General features: G+C 44.2%; 1 protein-coding gene across 12 annotated transcripts in view; it reads right to left on the bottom strand.

Moving 5' to 3' along the window:
- NSD3 (nuclear receptor binding SET domain protein 3) overlaps positions 1–20,892 on the bottom strand; it is an 87,273-nt gene extending 66,381 nt beyond the window's left edge. For 3 of the 12 annotated variants that reach the window (XR_008327871.1, XR_008327872.1, XM_053367769.1), the window contains exons 1-2: positions 20,505–20,884; positions 4,855–5,576 (exon numbers count right to left, since the gene is read on the bottom strand). Coding sequence is in view for 10 of the 12 variants with exons in the window: in XM_053367769.1 (XP_053223744.1) it covers positions 4,855–5,532 (678 nt within the window). In the remaining 2 variants the exon portion in view is untranslated. Of the gene's footprint in view, positions 1–4,854; positions 5,577–20,504 lie in introns of all 12 variants that reach the window. The other 9 variants (XM_053367764.1, XM_053367762.1, XM_053367765.1 and 6 more) reach the window with 5 other exon arrangements.
- Between the last annotated feature and the right edge of the window lie 1,118 nt (positions 20,893–22,010).

A 22,010-nucleotide genomic window follows, 5' to 3' on the forward strand; every position in this document is an offset into this window, starting at 1 on the left:
GCATATTTGTGGTACGACAAGGTTAAAGCACATAAAGCATTTAAAAACCATATTGTCAGGAAAGCATTGTTCAATGTTTGGATAAGACACAAAGATTTATTGGAAAATAAAACCCCAAGGTGGTTGTCACCAATGGAAGCGAAGGCTCAGAAAAAGCTCGATATGGAGGCCAAATGGCCGAAATATTGGGAAATTTTGGAACAGGAGGGAGATAGACTAAAACTGCAGAGCTTTGAGAAACTAAAAAACAAAGTGCGAGATTGGCTACATTATTATCAGATAATGGAGGCATATAATTTGGACAAGAAAATCGGCTTCCAGGTGGAAAAATCAAAATTAGAAACAGAACTGTTAGAACCCCAAACTAAGATTTTGTCAAAGATGTATAACTTGCTGTTGAAATGGAATACTCAGGATGAAACGGTGAAATCTGCTATGATTAAATGGGCACAAGATGTCGGACATAACATTATGTTTGCTGACTGGGAACAGTTGTGGACCACAGGTATGAAATTCACGGCATGCAATGCCTTAAGAGAGAATATTATGAAAATGATATACAGGTGGTACATGACCCTAGTCAAGCTTGCAAAAATATATCATTTGCCCGACAATAAATGTTGGAAATGCAAAGAAACTGAAGGTACATTCTTTCACCTTTGGTGGACGTGCCCAAGAATCAAGGCTTTCTGGGAAATGATCTACAATGAAATGAAAAAGGTATTTAAATATACCTTTCTGAAGAAACCAGAGGCCTTCCTTCTGGGCACTGTCGGCCAATTGGTGCCAAAGAAGGATAGAACGTTTTTTATGTATGCTACAACAGCAGCAAGAATACTTATTGCAAAGTATTGGAAGACACAAGAACTACCCACTTTGGAAGAATGGCAGATGAAGGTGATGGACTATATGGAATTGGCAGAAATGACCAGCAGAATCCGAGACCAGGGAGAAGAGTCAGTGGAAGAAGATTGGAAGAAATTTAAAGATTATCTACAGAAATATTGTAAAATTAATGAGTGTTAGAATGATGTTGGATTGAAATTAAGTGGTTTCCAGCTGTAATGCTTTAAGAGAATATGAAAAAAAGGATTATAAATAGGTAATAATATAATGGTAAGGATTTGCTGAACTAACAATTTGGGGTGGAATACAAAAAAGGGAGGTATGAGGAGGTCCGGGAAACAAGTTAAAAGAAAATAAGTAACTGAAAATCTATGTGTGTGTTTTTTTCTTAAAAAGTTTCTTTATTCTGTATTTTTGTTACTCTGTTTTTTCTTTTTATTGTAATATTATAAAAAATCTTAATAAATATCTTATAAAAAACAAAAAAACAAAAGCATCTTGGAGGTCCCGGGCCACAGGGAGGTTAGGCTGGCCTTGACCAGAGTCAGGGCTTTTTTGGCCGTGGCCCCTATCTGGTGGAATGCTCTGTCACAAGAGACTAGGGCCCTGCAGGACTTGACATCTTTCCGCAGGGCCTGCAAGACAGAGTTGTTCCACCAGGCCTTTGGCCAAAGCACAGCCTGACTCCCTCCTTTGGCAATCTTCACAGAACTCTAGCCCAATGGTTGCCATCAATTTGATTTGAATTAATTTTATAATGAAATGATTTTAGAATGTTTTATCATTTTACTGTTGTTAGCCGCACTGAGCCCGGCCTTGGCTGGGGAGGGCGGGATATAAATAAAAATTTATTATTATTATTGGCATCTGTCTGTCTCAAGAGACAATGGAATGCGCCTTTGGAGGGGGGAGTCAACCTGCTGTATTAGCAGCACTGAAATGACCTTCTGTGGTGCAGTGTGTATGGCCTTGGCTGTGTGTATGGGGGTCCTGGGCTTCCCAGACGTCAAGACCCCCCTCTCAGCCTCGCCGATGTGGTCCAAAGGAAGCAGAGCAGTATGACTGGGACCAACTTGTCTACAGTAAAGGTAAAAGTAAAGGATCCCTGGAAGGTTAAGTTCAGTCGAATTCAACTTTGAGGTGCAGCACCAATCTCTGCTTTCAGGCTGAGGGAGTTGCCGTTTGTCCACAGACAGCTTTCCGGGTCATGTGCCCAGCATGACTAAACCACTTCTGGCCCATGGAACACCGTGACGAGTGCCAGAGGGCACAGAAATGCCACTTATCTTCCTACCACAGCAGTACATATTTCTCTACTCACATTGGTATGCTTTTGAACTGCCAGGTTGGCAGGAGCTAGGACAAAGCAACAGGAGCTCACTCTACTGCGCAAATTCGAACTCCTGGCTTTACGACCGGCAAGCCCAAGAGGCTCAGTGGTTTAGACCACAGTGCCACCCGTGTCTTGGGCTACAGTACTTGCCAGAAGGAGGCATACAAGGCGCCACCCAACCATCTAAGGGGCTCCACTCTGGATTTCTTTAGGGTTTACTCCTTAGCTTTTTATTCTCCTGAAGATACTCTGCAAGGCAGCAGAGGTTTGGAATCAGAGTGTTCCTTCTCCTAGATGGGCTACCTTCCCAGGTTCATGAGCCCCTGAACTTCCCTTTATAGAATGGGCAGAAACTGCCTTCTTGACTGTTGGGCCCACTATTGGTCTCATCTGCCGAATTTGCCAGAGACTGTCTTCACATGCAGAGGAAGCCCCTAACTCACTGAGGGTTTGAGACCCATTGGCTTCCCTCACCTGGTTTAGCTGGCCAGTTGAAGCCATTATTGCAGTGTGGCCGCTACTGTATGCTGACAGCTTCTAGGAGCCACTGGTGAGAGCTGAGTGCAGAGTGTGGAGCAAAGGTGGACCCACTACCCCGGAAGGAGCACAATGTGCCCCCCCCAGGTACTATCCCTTCCCTAACCCCACCATAAACTCCTTATCAAGGGTTGGCAACCTAAGGCCCATGGGCCACAAGAGGCCCACGGGGGTCATTTAACTGGCCCATGAGCCGCCCCTGAACCAAGCCGCCCACTCGGTGAGTCCCCGTGTGCTGTGCTAAACTGGCACAGCATGGTGCAGGGACTCGCTTCCGCAGCGCCGGAAATTGCGTCTGCGCGGATGCCGGAAATCGCAGGCGCGTGCACGCTATCCAGTCCAACGAGGGATCTCAGCAGGACTGAACTGGCCCAGGCGAGGTAAACCTTGCCGACCCCTGCTCTATATGCCTAACTATATTATCATTATTAATTACATTTCTATCCTGCCCTTCCACCCAAAGGAGTCCAGGGTGGCAAACTTCAAAAAGTTAAAACAATACAATTTAAAATAAAATAAAAACTTATTTAAAACATTTCACAACAATTTAAAAACCATCTAAAAGCAGTTACATACCCTCATAATTACGAATTTCAAAGTTGTAATGGCCAATATCTTTCAGCCATCAATTACCTGGGTGTTTTTAAATTTCTCCTTAAAGTCAATAAATATTACAGACACTTCTCACCAGGAAGGGCATTCCACAAATGGGGAATGAACATTGAGAAGGTCCTGTCACAGGTCAACACTAACTGGGCAACAGCTGGAGGTGGCAAACATGGTTCACCAACTATGTGTACCACAAATCCATTTTACAGTACAGTGGTCCCTTGGTTTACAAACTTAAACCATTCCGAAAGTCTGTTTTTAAACCGAAACCGTTCTTAAACCAAGGTGTGCTTTCCCTAATGAGGTCTGCCACCCATCCACCATTCAGATTCTGTTCTTAGACTGAGGTAAAGTTCTCAAACCAGGACACTATTTCTGGCTTTGCGGAATTTGTAAACCAAATTGTTCTTAAACCGGACTGTTCTTAAACCGAGGTACCACTGTATAAGAATGCCTTTCCAGTCCAAACTACAGCTCCTATACAGCTCAGCCCCTCCCCACCCATGCCTTGGGCCGGTTTTTCCTTTCATCTTCTGAGCTAAGGAGCAGGCATCTGCCTGACTATGGGAAAGCCAGAAGTGCACCTGCTTCAGTCTAAAGGTGCCAGACTTGTGGCTTTGGTGCTTCAGGTTGGCCATTCATGGATTTGTGCATCAAAATGAAAAGCTGGAGCCCTGAAGTCAAGCCCACCAAACAAGTAGCTTAGCTGCAAAACTCTATACATACTCACCTCAGAACATGTCACAATAAATACAATAGGAGTTGTGAGTAAACATGCATGGCATCACACTACAGAATAGAAAAAAAAGCTTTGAATTGCTCCAAAATCCCCCTTGCCTTCTCCTTTGCTCCACTGAATCGTACAGAATATTATTCTAAAGCCCTTGGCACAGAAGATTATATTTACTACTTCCAGCAATTCTTATCACATGCAACAAGTATAAATTAACTGTGTTATCTTCTGTTAATTATACAGAAGGAAATAAATTTACAATATTAAAAGAGGCTTCCTTTATACAGAGCTACCCCATGTATGTACAGTTAAGAAATTAATTAACACAAGAAGAAAGAGAAGGCAAGGAATGGTTGTTAAGAGACAGAAAGCTTGAAGTGATTTATACTGAATCTAAAAATACCAAACTTTTCTTAAAGAAAAAGTTTGATGCAGCTTTAGCAGAGTCATTCCCTCAGTAACAATAAAATCACTGAAAGAAAAATTATGTCATTGATCAGGATAATTTTACTCTGTCAGTATGTCAAGCTTCTGACAGATCATTATGGGAATTTGCATACTTTACGCAAAGAAAATCCAAATTCTGTTTTTGCAATAAAGAGCAATCCACCAAGATAAAAAATAATTTAAAAATGAGAGATCCATAATGGTGAACTGTTCAGGAAAGAAAACCACTAATCAATCTTAACTGTGCTGCCTAACTGTAGATGCTTTGCTAATCTTTCAACATGTAAACAAAAACAAAGAAAATAAAAGCAGTGTTGGAGGAAAAGGCTAAAATTCAGTTTTCACTTACATTTTGTTCCTCTGGCTCCAGTTTTGGAATTTTATGTGATTTGCGCTCTTCTGAGTGGGAAGAGTCATGCTTGCTACTTTTTTTCCTTTTCTCTTTTCTCCCTTCATGTTTTGACTTCGCATACTCACTTCCTTGTACTTCATTTAAAAGATCCCCACACAGAGAGGACTCAAACAATTCCCTGCCGTTCTGGATAGTTTTGGTTATTTTTAATTTGATTTCTGGTGAACCAGTCTTCTTTGGAATCACCGTTTGGGATACTGAAGGTGGTGGCTGCTGTGGAGGAGATGGTTTTTCCAGATTTTCATGTGGCCTTATGCTAGAGTTCTCCATGTGGTAATACTCTGGTGGACTAAAGTTTCTAACAGTGCCAAAGCCATTGGCTGAACCATTAGGATACTGACTATATGGCTGATATTTGGCTTGGGGTTCATACATGCCAATTGGTGGAAATCCATTAATGAGGGGTGGAAGATCCTCCGTTGTTGGCGTAGGGTACTGAAAACCTTGCTGCAAGGCAAGAGCAGCTTCATATGGCGTCTGACTACCATCTTCAGTGATGTCACTGCTGGCATCAAAAGCATCCTCTTGGCGGTTGTTAGCCGAGTCAATGAGTTGAGGTGGTTGCTGAATTGTGTTTCCCATGATCCCTTGCATGAAAGAGAAGGAGAAATCCATTGTTCTGCTCCAGCATCCTTAGCTTTCCCTTTTTCTCATAGGGCCTAAAAAAAGAAACAAGTGAAAAGATAAAGCAGTTGGTGGTGCAAGTTCTTTGGTGAAGTTTAAGAAGCCAAGACAAATGCTTGGAAGTGGGCTCGGTGAGAATTTCCCTCCATGCTAACACAATGAGTCTTAGGGCACTTCAAAGGCTAACAGATGTTTTATGGCATAAGCTTTAGTGTGCACTTCATCTGATGCATGAAGTGCTACCCTCAGTTAGAAAAGTATATATAAGATCCTAAGAAGAGTGCTTCTGGACTCCTCTAGTCCAACATCCTGTTCTCACAGTGGCAGGTCAGATGCCTGTGAGAAGCCTGCAAGCAAACAGCACTTTCTCCACTTGTGATTCCCAGCCACTGGCATTCAGAGACATACTGCCTCCAATAACAGAGGTAATACATAGCCATGATGGTTGCGTTCTACACACACCACACACAGAAGGGGGGAAAATGCATGTCTAGAATCTCTTGCATTTCACAGCCTTTCCCCTCACTGCTTATTTTCCCTCGTCTGTACCCATGTGTGGAGGCCTGGGAGACATGGCAATATAGCATGAATTCCCACTCACTTCCTGGCAGAGGGAGCTCGAGAAATTTCCTGCCCGGCGCCCGCCTGCTTGTATCCTAGCAAGTGGGCTGCCTCCTTCCTCCTGGTCACTCCTCCTGCCCACTCCCTCCTTATGTGCAATGGAAGTGGAGAATTGTGCCATGTAGCTGCTTGGCTCTTGCATGGCCGATATGCAGAGACCAGATTACAACACAAGGACTGGGTGATGTATCGTCCAAAACCAGTTTGAAGTCCATATCCAGGAATCAACTCTTGGTTGCTTCTTCTTCCCCACCTTATTTCCTCCTTCCTCCTTATTCCAGACATCATGATATATTGGTATATCGTGATGGTTAGCTGGTAATATATCAAGATGTTGAAAACCAGATCTCACTCAGCCCTATTTGTGTAAAATATATTAAAAATCTCTAAGCCATTAAAGGTGCCAAAAGCACCATGAACAATATGACTACAGTGGACCCTCTGGTTAAGAACTTAATTCGTTCCAGAGGTCCACTCTTAACCTAAGGTAGCACTTTAGCTAATGGGGTCTCCGGCTGACGCCACGCGATTTCTGTTCTCATCCTGAAGTAAAGTTCTTAACCCGAGGTACTATTTCTGGGTTAGCGGAGTCTGTAACCTGAAGCATTTGTAACCCAAAGTGTTTGTTACCTGAGGTACCACTGTAACTCTGTGGAGCTAAGGGCACTGGCTGAACTATTTTTTTAGTCAAGAGTTATCTACCTATACATTGCCCTGTATACCCCAGTTTTTATCTTTGGGATTATCTTGCATAAAAAATGTATCTATTAGACAAGAGCAACTACATTAGTATATATATGCTACATGTTCTTCCAAAAACTGAGTTTTCTTACATACTGATGTGAGCAACTCCATTTGTGTGGTGGCCATGACAAGGAAGCAGCAAATTATTTTACAATATCACTGATATGGAAGTAAAAACATAATCTTGCTATTCATGCATATATAATAAAGGTAAATTAAGTGGAGGTATCTCACAGCAAAAACATCCTAGGGCCTATTCAAAAGTTAAAACGGTAAAGGACCCCTGACAGTTAAGTCCAGTTGCAAACGACTCTGGGGTTGCAGTGCTCTGGCCGAGGGAGCCGACGAGGGAGTTTGTCCGCAGAGTTTTTCCAGGTCACGTGGCCAGTATGACTAAGCCGCTTCTGGCGAACCAGAGAAGCGCACGGAAATGCCGTTTACTTTCCCGCCGGAGCGGTACCTATTTATCTACTTGACTTTGACGTGCTTTCGAACTGCTAGGAGGGCAGGAGCTGGGACTGAGCAACAGGAGCTCACCCCGTCGTGGGAATTCGAACTGCTGACCTTCCGATCGGCAAGCCCTAGGCTCAGTGGTTTAGACCACAGCGCCACCCGCGTCCCTTATTCAAACGTTACTTATATCCCATTTTGGACTGTACACAAGGGAGAGAACAGAAGCATGCTGACAGCTCATGCACTCCCTCCCTTTCTATTCTCAATGCGGAGAGAGCAGAACATCCAACTTAGGAGGTCTTACCGTATTTTTCGCCCTATAGGACGCACTTTTTCCCCTCCAAAAATGAAGGGGAAATGTGTGTGCATCCTATGGGGCGAATGCAGGCTTTCGCTGAAGCCTGGAGAGCAAGAGGGGTCGGTGTGCACCGACCCCTCTCGCTCTCCAGGCTTCAGGAGAGCCGCAGCGCCAGCCCCACAAGGTCGGGGGACAGCGGGGAGGCGGAACGCCGCCATCCCACTGTCTCCCGATGTGGTTTGGAGGCTGACGGCGGGGAGACGCGTGCTTCTCCCCGCCGCCAGCCCCGCAAGCTCCAGGGACAGCTGGGAGGCGCAGCGCGTCTTCCCGCTGTCTGCGGACCTGGTCTGCAGGAGGGCGGCGGGAAGAAGAGCGCTTCTCCCCGCTGCCTACCCCGCAAGCTCCAGGGACAGCTGGGAGGCGCAGCACGTCTTCCCGCTGTCCCCGGACCTGGCCTGCAGGCGGGCGGCGGGGAGAAGAGCGCTTCTCCCCGCTGCCTGCCCCGCAAGCTCCAACCGGAGGAACTGTCTCCGTGGAAACTGGGTCTACCCGCCGCGGCGAAGGTGGGGACCCACTAGAAATCCCAGGTGGAAGAAGCCTGGGAACGTGGGGTTCGGCAGAGCACCAGGAGCGCCTCCCCTATTTGCGGGGAACCCCATTTTGGGGCTCCGGAGCAAAGGAGGGTGATCGGCGCGGTGCTGCGAACTGACTGCTATTTTCACGGAGGGAAGCCGCATTGCCATTGCCGGAGAGCGCTGACTTTTTCCTGTCGACAATTGGATTCTAAACAAGTACCCGTGAGTAGAAACGGAAAATTGGATCAAGAAATATTTTAATTTGGCACAGAAGCGGGAAGGTTCAAAACAGGAAGTCCGCCTTCCGCTTTCTGTAAATAGACTGAAGCAAAAATCTTGTAAGCTAATAGCCTGGAAAGTCACTTTACAAAGGTCGAAATTTCCTTCATTTATAACCATTAAAAACCCCTTGGAAGCAGGAGAAAAGGGGGGGAAATTAAACTGTTCAAGCCTGCTGGAGAGGGAGTAAAGGAAAATAAGTTTCCACCGTCTCAAACCTGGGAACGGGGTGCCAGAGACAGAAATTATCGGAGACGTTCATTGACTGTGAATGGAACATTTTGACAGATAGCAAGAAAAAAGAGAAACAACTTGATTCCACTGCTGCCTGTTGCATTCTAAAGAAACAAAATATTTGAAAACTGAAAGTAACTTTCTTTTGTTGGACATGATTTAAAAAGATGGACACAAATAGAAATTGTATCCTCTAGAGGGAGCTTGTCAAATTGTTGCTGCAGTTTACTTGGGGATTTCACAGCTGCGAGATTAACATTGTGGGACCAGACTGTGACCTTGAATAAAAATGTGTTTGGAAGAAGTCCTGGTGCTTGCTTTTTGCAAGACAAGTGCTTTGCTGGAGCAGTTGCATGAGAAGGTCGATTTGATGAATGAGAAGTTGGATTTGATGACTGTTGCAACTAGTGAATGTGGACAAATAGGGAATATTGACATAGAAATTATACAGGGACCAAGCCAGGAAACTGGTTCGACTGGGCAAATGCAAGGGCAGAAAATAATGGAGGAAGCTACGGTGCTACCTCAAGCAACACAAATGGTGAGACCCGAGGCCCTGCAGGAGTATAAGCCACTGTTTTGGAAGAATGAACTTGAATTAGGCCTGAAGGAATCTGGAGCTGAGGAGGATCTCAACTTTGGAGAGATTTTGAAATATGCTGTTAAAGATCTTTTGGATTATATTGATGATTGTGGGGAGTGGCACTGTGGGGAATGGGCTGGTTTGATGTGGGGAGAAGGACATGAGTATGTGTCAGAGCTGCCCTAGGTCCCAGCTCACAAAGGACCAACGCCGCTTCTTTGTTAAGTATAAAAGTCTTTATTGAAGTTCAGTTTCACTTCCACAGCCGCAGCCCTACGTCTCAAACTCTAGACTGCCGAAGCTCCATCTGAATCTCCTCCCCCCTGACACCAGTTTAAGATTCTAGCCTTGCTCCACCTCTTCCTTTGTTCTTTCCTCCTCTGGGTCCGCCTGTCCGTCGGGGTCTCGCCCTTCCTAGACTCTTCTGACGCTGAGTCCCCTGAATCTTCCCCCTCCCTCCGGCGGGCTTTAGGACCTGGTTCCCAATCCGGGTTTCCTGCTGTCCCGTGCGCCTGTACATTTGAACTTGGCGCGCGCGCCCAGCCTGCCATCTTCCTTCTGACCGTTACACTGCTGTCACTGCTCCCCCCTTCGGGGAGGCTAGCTGGAACTGACCTCCCCTCCGTTTCCCCACTTTCCGATGGAGGCGTGGTCAGCCCTGACTCATCTTCTCTCCCCGCTGGAGGAGACGCTGGTCCTGACACATGTGACTCTTCCCCCCCACTACGCTCTGGTGGGGAAGCTGGTCCTGATCCCCCGCTGCTGCTTTGGGAGTCCCCGCTGGCCCCTTGCTTCTGGTGCGTCCCCCCTGGGACCCCCCTTGCCCTCACCATCGGCGCCCCCTTCTGGGAATCTTCGGATTCGCTGGAGAAGCTCATGGAATCTCTCGGGTCACTGTCATACTCCCCTATGCTGCCCTCGGATTCCTCCCCTTCGCTCTCCATTTCCTCTCTCCCCTGTGCTTCTGCTCCTGAGCCCCTGACAGTATGGATGGAAATTCCCTGGAGACCTACTCCCTAAGGAGAAAGGAAAGAAACTAAGAAAGAGACCAACAAAAGTCAAGGAAAAGTGCAAGCATAAACAAGAAGAAAAAGATCTGCAGAAGGGGCATGGAAGAGACTTAAGAGCCTCGGATATCAGACTACCAGGTTGATGGACTAGACGGAATTGGATAATAAGGACTGACACAAACCGAGACCAGGAAGAAGGGACGTTGGATGATAACTGGAAGAGTCTATAAAGAAAAAATTTTATTTTGGGAATTAGTGTAAAATTAATGAATATTAGGGAGAATGTTGGAATGAAATTGTCTGGCTTTAGCAGAAATGATATAAGGATAAATAAGTATTAAGTTTTTAAGTTTTAAGGTATTTTACGGTATTTTATGCTAAGATAAGGTTAAGGTATTTTATGGTAAGATAAGGTTAAATAAAGTAAGGTAAATTGAACATCAGAATATGGTGAAAGATGGATAGGATGTATAGAGTTAATTAATTGGTTATAAGATAAAATATAGAAAGGATTTGCTGAAACAATGACTGAATCAGGATACAAAAAAAGGGAGGTGTGAGGAAGTCAGGGAAATAGGCAGATGAAAGATAGGATATGGAATGACTGATTTGTTTTTAACTATTTTTATTTTTCTGTATTTTGTATCTTTTGTCTTCTTTTTTTCCTTTTTTATATTTTTGTATTTCCTCTGAAATTTTAATAAATATTATTATAAAAAAAAAAAAGAATCCAGGCTAGGAAGGTGGTATCTTTTGAATGACTACGTACAGAAAACGTTTAAAGACCTCCTCAGGCAGCATGCAGATGAAGATAGCAAAAGAAATCTAGGTTATTTTGAAGAACACTCCTTTAAATTTGACACACATTGTGATGGTTTTATGAACAAACTGTTCAGCTGAACTACTTGCTGGCAAATTTGGCCCTCTGTATCAACAACCAGCTTGCATTAGCACTCTACACTCCAGATCCAAGAATAAGCTTTTACAGTACTGTATTGCTGATCCCAGGCCAATGGGACATACAGCACAGAATAAGCATAATGGCTCTCCCTCCTCTCCCCACAAAAAACATTTTAAATACACACAATATATCCACCATCCCAATGTTTCCTTCCTAGCTGGTGTTCTGAATTCAACAATATACCAAGTCCTAAACGTTTTGCACTCAGACTTATTATGACAGTTGAGAAAATGAACCCCAAAATGCAACTATGCACACAGCTTATAACTTCATGTTTGATCAGCAATGCCTGTTTTATATGTTTGTTTGAATAAACAAACAATTACTTTGCTATTTTGCTAAGTACAAAACATTTCTAAAGGGACATAAGTTTTTAAAGTGGCAAATTTAGGAAACTTGACTTCACTTTCCTAAAATCTGGTCTACAGTACAGTGGTACCTCAGGTTACATATGCTTCAGGTTACAGACTCCGCTAACCCAGAAATAGTGCTTCAGGTTAAGAACTTTGCTTCAGGATGAGAACAGAAATCGTGCTCCGGCGGCGAGGCAGCAGCAGGAGGCCCCATTAGCTAAAGTGGTGCTTCAGGTTAAGAACAATTTCAGGTTAAGTACGGACCTCCGGAACGAATTAAGTACTTAACCTGAGGTACCACAGTATGAACATTCTTTCTCTTCTATCATCTTGCAATTTAACATACAGTATTCCATTTACTAATGACACAAATTCAAAAATATAAATCCAGCACAGCTGGGATCAGGGAAAGTACAGAATGAAAAAACACAGATGCACTCACTCTCTCTCACACACACACAACTTTTTAAAAATGGGAAAATTGCTCAAAACAGAGAGCAACAGCTATGGCAAATTACATCTACAACTAAAATGAAAGTCATTCTGGGAACCTGGTTGTAAGGGTGACATAAATACTAAAAGGAAGGAAGCAGCAGCTCAAGATTCTTAAGACAGATCCCTGGTTTGAAGATCAGGCCACAGGAGTTCATGCTTTTGTTGGTTTTACTGTCATTTATAGTCTTGGAAATGGCTTCAATTCTTGATTTAAATCCTAGTAAAGAGCAAACCTTTAAGAATGGAATGTAAGGAACTAGGTTATTCAATTCCATGTCCCTGAGAATCCTAGCATACATAATTGGCACCATTTAAGAGTCAAAGAGAGAAATAATGCCTCCCCCATTTTCAGAACTGCTCTACAATAGAGAAAAGTTGGAGGAGGGAAAGGAGCTGCTGTGCTTAGAAAGGAGAAGCCACAGCTGCTGACAGCTTGGTTTTCCTCTGCAAAAGCAGTTTTGGCAGAGCAGCAGCAGAGGGGGAGTTGTACTGCTATGCCCTGACATTCCTGTTCGTAGAACAAAGGAAGAGAGGAGGGAACTTTTTATCACAATCTACAGCAGACACTCAACATCCTGGCCTGTTTGTCCACCCTTAAAAGTCATCCCTCCAGCATTCAAATAGTTCTTTTTCCAGGATACTTTCTGCAGGTTGAGATGTGAAATAGCCGACCAAACACATGCCCAATATAAAAAAATCAGCAGTACAGTGGTACCTTGGGTTAAGTACTTAATTCATTCCGGAGGTCTGTTCTTAACCTGAAACTGTTCTTAACCTGAAGCACCACTTTAGCTAATGGGGCCTCTCGCTGCCGCTGCACCGCCGGAGCACGATTTCTATTCTCATCCTGAAGCAAAGTTCTTAACACGGGGTAATATTTCTGGGTTAGCGTAGTCTGTAACCTGAAGCGTATGTAACCTGAAGCGTATGTAACCTGAGGTACCACTGTAGTTCAGTGACAAGTGTAAAACCTCAAAAGGATAAAAAGCATAATCTTGTTTACCTCAATCACTGGCTGCTCCACACTGACAGTAAACTGCAGAGAAGTGTGTCACAAGTGCTTGAGTTGACTGTAGATAATAATACTTTAACACCACACTGTGCTGGTCCTAAATGTTAAAGTGATCTCTGGTGTATATTAAAATTACTTTTTAGAAATGTGATAGGTTTTGCTACAAGGCAAGGAAAAGAACTACATATTGCAATCAGGGTAGCTGAGCATTTCCTGATATGCCTGGCTTCCAGAGTAACACACTTTCTTGCTCCGACAACTAATCATTTATTTTTATTTTTGCTTTATACAGAAGACATTACAATGCAGTGCAGCTGCATTGATAAACACTCAGCTAAAATCAAAATTCCACGAATTTCCAACAATTAATTTTACCAAAGTTCATTGGGGATGTTAGGAGCGGGTGGATGCTAGCATCATACACACAGGATCCTCTCCAGAAGCCCTCCTTCAGGTCCCCAAGAGGTGAGAAGAGATGGCTCATCTGTCACAGAGCTCAATGCCTTTGGTGCTGGATGGAGAGTTTTTATTCACCCAGGCCTTTTAGATGTTGGGTTTTATGAAATTTTTAAATATGGCTTATTGATCATTGTTCTGCTACTGTTATAGGATGCATTTTCTATTACTTTTTTAGTATTTCAGCTGCATTAGCAACTCAGAAATCACTTGAAAAGCAAGATATTAATGCTCTAAAGTAATTAAATAAACATTATTACAAAATACAGTGGTACCTCAAGATGCGAATGGGATCCATTCCGGAGCCCCGTTTGCATCTAGAAGCAAATGTAACCAGTGATGGCACGTCTGCGCATGCGCACATTGGTTTTCATCGCTTCTGCGCATGTGCGTGATGTCATTTTGAGCATCTGTGCACGCGGCAAAACCCGGAAGTAACGCGCTCCGTTACTTCTGGGTTGCCGCAGAGTGCAACTCGAATGCGCTCATCCCGAAGCACATTCAACCCGAGGTATGACTGTATAGCAATAAGCAAACTTCATGACAACTATAACCAACATGAAAACTTTAAGCACATTTTTACATTATTGGTATTTATTAATTTGTATCCCACTCTTCCTTTCAAGGCAGCAAACATTAAAATGTTACATTTTATATTTAATGTTCCTGAAAAAGAACATGATGCAATACCCAAGGAACAGGCTGCAAAAAGCAGAGTCAACAAATGGTCAAACTAGGACAAAGAGTCTGACCCCCTGCAACACCATTATATTGCATTAACTCCAGCATCCCATTTTGTGATGGTAGGCAAATAGCCAGCATTTCACTGATGGAACATAACCCTTTCATTAGTAATGAGACACGGTTAGACTGAGAGAAACAGAATATCAGAAAGTCAGCACAAAGCTTTACATCCTCCTTCATCAATACAGTTGTACTTTGGATCCCGAATGCCTTGCAACTTGAATGTTTTGGCTCCCGAACGCCGCAAACCCGGAAGTGAATTTTCCAGTTTGCAACCGTTCTTTAGAAGCCGACTGAGTGCAGGAAGCTCCTGCAGCCAATGGGAAACCGCACCTTGGTTGTCAAACGTTTTCAGCAGTCAAACGGACTTCTGGAATGGATTCCATTCAACAATCAAGGTACGACTGTAATTACAATTCTGCATTTTTCTAGAATGTACACAAATGATGTAATTCATTATTAGGGTAGTATTTTTCCCAATCTGATAAACACAATGCTACTCAATTGCAATTCTAGACACACACAAAAGGTTAAGTTTAACCTCAAAAGTAAGCCCAGGCTTAACTTGTAGGTTATCTATCATATGGCATTATTCAGCCCATTAAGCACTTTTAAGTCCCAGCAAGTGCTTAGCTGTCCGACAATAAAAATAAATGGGAATTTAGAATTGCTTAAATTTGATCATGTGCAGTGTTCTGAGTAGAGGCACTGCAACCTTCTGGGGGTCACATGGCAGTGGTGGGTAGCCCAAGGGACATGACGTAGCTTTGTACTGGAAGCTACAGCCCAGTCATTCAGAAGTCAAGCTATTTCTACATGTGCGTGCCTCCATCCAGGCAAGCAAAAGGCATTATTACAGTTCAGTGACACACTGCATCTAGAAGGGGAGGCGTGGAGCAGGGCCGGTGAGAAATGTGAGCTTGAGAAGGGGTGTGGCCTGAAAAGAAAAGGACCAGACAGGCAGAACTATAAGGCTGAAGTGGACCCCTGGATCTGAGACAGTAAAGCTTTTCTGTGTTTGCCCTACTCTCTGAACTAGAGAGTTCAACACGGCAACCTCCCTGCACACTTTCCATCAGCAGATGAAACACTGCCTGGGTACTGGTCAGCTTATTTATTTTACTCTGATTATGACACTGCTGTTTATGGCTTTTGTGGCATTCTGTTTATATGGTATCATATTACAGACTTTTTTCCACATCTTGTTAAGAGTATGAGAGAGAGCAGCTACTAAATTATATAAAAATAATTATATATACACTACAATAATTAGCAACACTACCACCAGAGGAGCGGACTGGACAACATAATCTGCAATCTTAACCCCACTGAATTCCACAGAACTTAATTCTGAGTAGACATGGTTAGGATTCCATTAGTAGGCTTCAACAGTAAATCAATGACACCCTCTTTCAAAAGAGGTGTGTCTGGGCTAAGGTGTCAGCTATCTAACACTATCAAACTTGCATACAAGCAGCCATACAGGGAAGAAAATCAAGGCCTTCATGCTGCCTACCATTTTTATATGTATGTATATAGTCTTTCAAGTATAAAAAATCTTCCATTTGCAAAATAAAAATTTTGCCTTCTTTATGTAACAAGAAACACAGGATGCTATTTTCACTAGATCAAGTAGGTTTTCAAAATAAGCTCAGTTCGAGTATTTTAAAGCCTAGCTGGTCCAACAAAGGCATCATCTCATGGGTCTGGGGTTTCTCATTCCCACATAAATTGCCAACACTCTGGTTGTTTTGTATATTTATATTATAGAAAGCATAGTCTAAACAGTTTTATGAAGAGCAAAGCAGTTCATCAACCTAGCCATCATACAAAACGTTATGAGTCATTTCCAACTTTACATACACATAGCGCTGAAGTAAAAAAGTAATCAATTTAAAGTGAAAAATAATTATTCCTAGAAAGCATTTTGTTACAAACTTCCCCTTTGCCAACGTCCTTGTCCTCTCTACTGGAGCCAAACATTACTACTTTAACTGATTCAATAGCACCTGGTGTCATCCACTGATCATCTTTTACTAAGACTTGCTTAGAGAAAATAGTAACAAGAAAGAACAGCACTAGAGTAGCAGACATTGCCTAGTGTTACACAGAACATGGTGCAGTTATGAAAATGTTAATGAAATATTGTTATCCTGCATATAACTGCAGCATTGCAGCCAATAATAGTAATAAATTATATCTTGCCCCCAGAGTATTAGGGTTTTTAAGGGCAAAAACAGGAACACTGAGAAGCAGATGTGTAAAAATGAAGCAAGCATATCAAAATATGATACTTTGATTTTAAAACAAACCGACACAGGATTTATCCAAACATGCAAAGATTGTGGCTGATTGACAAGACATTCACATTTATACTTCCGTCCAATCAACAAAGAAAAACAAAATGAACAAACTACAAACATTAGAGATACAATCAGAATATGGAGCCTCTCTCCACTGCAGAAAAAACCCTCGGATGCTATCAATTCAAAAAAAATTACCAAAGCATCACACAAATATACCTGCTTCCCACTAATCAGATACCTGAACAGCAATTTGTCTCACATCTCTGTTGTCTGCTGTACATGAAATACAAACAACAGCATCTGCACAGTTCAATGGCAGTTAAAATAAAGGAACACTTAGCTATCTGTACAGGAATAGAGTCAAGAAAAAGCATTAAGAAAAATGTAGGAGGAAATCCCTTCGTGTATAATATTTAAAACACAATCAGTAAGTAAGTTTCATCTTGCTGTTCACAAACAAGTGTGCCTTTTGTCGACAGCCTTGGCAATGTCATTTCCTTGTTTACTTAAAGAAATTGCTGAAGACGGTTCAGCCTTCTGCCATTTACAACAGAGACAGCCCCTCTACCTATTTAATTCTTCATGAAAATGGAGAGAAAAATGTCTGTATAATCCCGCTGCAGATTTGTATTGAAAAGGGTTAATTTCTGCACCACAGTCCCCTAGCAGTACTGGCTGCAGAAAGGAATGAGAAGGAGGAAAGATGTTCCTTTCTCAGCCTGCTTATGATAAATTTCAGAATGGTATGATTTTAAGATAGAGAATAAGGAACAAGGAGAAGGATCTTAAAGATCATTTGATAACCCAAAGCAAGTCTTGTTTCTTTTGGGGAGTAGGGGGTCTAAAGAGATTTACACTGCAGTATATGGAAGCAAACATGGCTGCCTCTGCCCCTTTAAATCCAAATGGCCCTACTCCATCACATTAAACTATTATCTGATCTATCCTCAATTATTCCTCAACCCTTCTTTGAAAAACAAAGAGGGTGCCTCTCCCTTTAGCAACAAGAGATCACTTTCTAGAACTCTAGGTTCAAGCCTTAATAGGGCATTCATGCAAATTTATACGTGTAGGCAGGCACTGTATATACATACACAAAAGGTTGTGTTATTAACAGTCCCAGATTAGACTTCTCCAACTCCAAGGCCAATTCCAACACTACCCCATGACTATTTATGGCTTTTTAGTTAGAATGTCATGCAAAACAGCAACCCCATGGCAAGCGACATAACCAATTCCACATCCACAGTCCATATTCTCACACTTATATATGACACTACATTAAGGCCATCTCGCCAGACTCCAGCACAGTTATTCTATTATTGTACTGGTTACAACACACAACCCATAGCAACACTTTGTGTATAAATTATTTCATAATGTATTTTCCTATATTGTTTCTCATATCCTTTAAGCCAACAGTCTTGAAGAGTCTAACACTCCAAACCACCTAAAATGCCTCAGCAACTGTGTTTTCATTGTCATGTTGACAACATCAACCACAACTATAGGACTATAGTTGAGGTTATAGGACTATAACCTCCTTGCATACCAGCTGACTTTATTATTTATCACCAAATCATCAATCCCATTTTATTTTATTTATTAAATTTGTACATCTCCCTTCATCTGCAGATCTCAGATGAAGTACAAAATACATGATAAAAACAACCATAACCCCACCTCCCACAAACAAATTAAAAAGGCATATACAGTGGTACCTCGGGTTACATACGCTTCAGGTTACAGACTCGGCTAACCCAGAAATATTACCTCGGGTTAAGAACTTTGCTTCAGGATGAGAACAGAAATCGCGTGGCAGCAGCAGGAGGCCCGTGGTGCTTCAGGTTAATAACAGTTTCAGGTTAAGTACGGACCTCCGGAACAAATTAAGTACTTAACCTGAGTACCACTGTACTGTAAGATGTTAATCAGTCAAAGGACTGATTGAAGAGGAACATTTTTGTCTGGAACCTAAAGGTGTATAATCATAATGCCTCAACCCGCCTCCAGCCTTCGTCCCAATTCTGGCATCCTCAAAATCCCATTGCTCTATGTGAGATCTAGCCTCCAGTCATCATCCCACTTCCACTCCATCTGTTTCAGAGTCCTATAGCACCCATACATCCTCACATTCCTAGGTCTCCCCAAACCCCCATTCCCCCAGAATATATATGCTGCCCATACCTCCCCTCTGCACTATCTACCACATACAGTGGCACCTCAGTTTAAGAACAGCCCTGTTTACAAATGATTCAGTTTACGAACTCCGCAAAACTGGAAGTAGTGTCCTGGTTTGCGAACTTTACCTCAGTCTAAGAACGGAACCTCATTAGGGAAAGTGCACCTCAGTTTAAGAACAGTTTCGGTTTAAGAACGGCCTTCTGGAACGGATTAAGTTCGTAAACCGAGGTACCACTGTACTGTCAGGGATTAAGCTGCTGTGGAATAGTTTTTATGTATTTTAATAAAGTGTTTGATGTTTTGATGATACTTTGTTGGCGTACTTTCGCTACAAGTTCTTGGTGCTGCTACTGCTAAATGTCTACCAAACACACAAATACTATGGTACTCAGAGCCAAATCCACTATGAAAAGTCCTTACTTCCACATCTAATGACCCCCTGACTCTTTAGAGCTCTCCCTCAACTGGTGGTATATTAACCAATTCACTACTACTGTATACATATCTCCTCAAGAGACCCACTAAGCTCAACGGGGCTCACTCCAAGAGCTAAGGGACTATTAGGTCCAAATTTGGAAACTTACATACAGTACTTTGCCATCTCACTTTGCCATGAACTCATTATGTGGTCTTCAGCAACCCACTGTCTCTCAGATCAAATTCTGATATAATAATAGCTACAGGTTATTTGTCATGATTTTATATTGCCCTTTCTCCAAAGAATTCAGGGCAGCACACATAGTGTTAGGCTGAGAAATATTGAATGGCCTAAGGTCACAAAGTGAGTTTAACAGCTGAATGATGATTTGAACCCACTGATCCTAATGCACACCACATTTCAGATTACAGTGGTACCTCGGGTTAAGAACTTAATTTGTTCTGGAGGTCCGTTCTTAACCTGAAACTGTTCTTAACCTGAAGCACCACTTTAGCTAATGGGGCCTCCCGCTGCCGCCGCCGATGCGCGTGATTTCTGTTCTCATCCTGAAGCAAAGGTCTTAACCTGAAGTATGACTTCTGGGTTAGTGGAGTCTGTAACCTGAAGTGTCTGTAACCTGAAGCGTCTGTAACCTGAAGTACCACTGTACTGAGGGCTACTTTCGATTACAGATATACCCTAAAGCACGGGGGAGGGGGCTTGAAAATGCCCACTTGTACTTGCCTGTGCCAAGTAAGGTTTGCTTCTTGGAAACTGGGAAGGGAAAGCTTTTGCTTCCTGCGCTGGGTTCCCACCTCATCTCTCCTTAGGTCCCCAAACTGCTACATAAATATGTCTGTCCAAGCCAATACCAAAGGGAGGGATGTCACCCATGCAGGAGCAAAGGAGGAAGACCAGGTGGGGATGACTCTGGCTCTCGGGGTCGTGGGTTTGAGCCCCGCATCGTGCAAAAGATTCCTGCATTGCAGCGGGTTGGACTAGATGACCCTCGCGCCCCTTCCCACTCTACCGTTCTACCATGAGAAGCCTAACACCCTTCAGCGCACGTTTTCATCAAGGGTCCTGTAGATGAAAAACGAAAGGAAAAATGGAGGGCCCTAGGGCTCTCCAAAAGGCAAATATTGGACACGGAGGAATGCTGAGGACTAGCAACTTGGGGAGGCTCGTTCGCAAGGCGACGTCTCCGCCCCCTGCCCCCCCCTCCGTGGCGCCTCACCGTCAGTCTGTTCCATTCTAACTTCCCCGCCGTATCGGACCGATCGCCACCGGGACGCGTAACGGAGGAAGCGCGGCGGAAAGGGCCTCGCCGGGCCGGGCTCGGCAAAGGGGGCGGGCCAGGCCCCGCCGTAGGCCGCGCTCGATCCCCGGCCTCAATTGACGCGGCGCTCCCGCCGCCGCCGCCTCCTCTGCCTCTGCCTCCTTCTCCTCCGTCGCGGGCGGCGCAGGAGCCTCCTCGGGGGCTGCGGGCGAGGAGTCCGGGGAAGAGAGGGGGCGCTGGCGCTCCGCTCTCGCTCGCTCGCTCGCTCTCAGGCCCCGGCCTCGGCCCTGCCCGCCGCCTTCGCCGCCGCCTTTCTTCTCGCGCAGCACAAAGCTCCCTCAGAGGCAGCGCCGGAAGAAAGCGGCGCCTTATTGGCTGCTCGCGCTGCGCCAGGCGCCGGGCATGCTGGGAGTTGCAGTTTCCCGCCTGGACGGGTAGGGCGGAGGGCGCGCGCGCTTGTCCCGGGGCAGCAGCGCCAGGCGGCGGCGGCGGCGCTCCAGTTCCCTCCAGCCCAGCAGACAGGGCGCTGCCTTGGGGGACGGGGAAGCCGTGGCTCTGACGGGGTCCCGCAGGTACAGCCCGGCTGGCAGGAGGGGTTGGGGTCCCAGAGGATTTGGGGCTCCCCTGTGAGGCCTCCAGGTGCCCCGGCCGCGCGGGCCAAACTCTTCCACTAGGGAAGGCGGAGACCCGCTCTTGGCGCTCGGGGAAGAGGCCCAGCTGTGGCGTGGACACTTCTGCACCAACATGCAGGCCCAATTTGTGGGTTTTAATTCACATATTCATTGGAATGGCTAGACTGGGCTTCCCCTCAATTCTACAGAATGCCGACTTAAAAACAAATAAGCATAATCTGTCACCTCTCTTCAAGTCTTGTTTGGACAAGAATGAGCAGACTTGTGATTTCAGGACTCTGGAAACTGGGCAGAGAAATTTAAATGACATAGATGAGATTCAGAACTTAGAAAGAAGGCTAATATAATACAGAATTGCTATGTACATACAGCCATGTCTGTAACTTGAGGCATACTTGTTGGGTGGGTGGGCATGTAAACCATACAGCCAAACCTCCTGCTGAGGGCAGAACATCCAAACCTAGAGCAGACCCAACAGATGGTTGGCCAGCTCCTACTAACAGCATCTTGTGGCCAAGCTAGTGCCTAATGGCAAGCCTCAAAGCGGAACCTGCGCACAAGAGTCTTCGCCTTCTCCCAGTGGGTGTTTCCCAGCAACTGGCATTCCGAGGCGTCATTGGAGGTGGAACAAAGACATAAGGCTAGTAAGCCATCCATAGTCTTATCCTTCATGAATTTGTCTAATTCTCTTTTAAAGCCACCCAAGTGTTGGTGGCTTGACCTCCACTGAGGGAGTCTTCCACATCCCTGGGTAACGGATTCCATTATCAAACTGCTCTTACTGTCTAAAGGTTTCACCTAATGTTTTGCTAAAATAGTATATCATTGTATA

Source organism: Podarcis raffonei, chromosome 15 (genome assembly GCF_027172205.1).
Source record: "Podarcis raffonei isolate rPodRaf1 chromosome 15, rPodRaf1.pri, whole genome shotgun sequence".
Classification (NCBI taxonomy): Eukaryota; Metazoa; Chordata; class Lepidosauria; order Squamata; family Lacertidae; genus Podarcis; species Podarcis raffonei.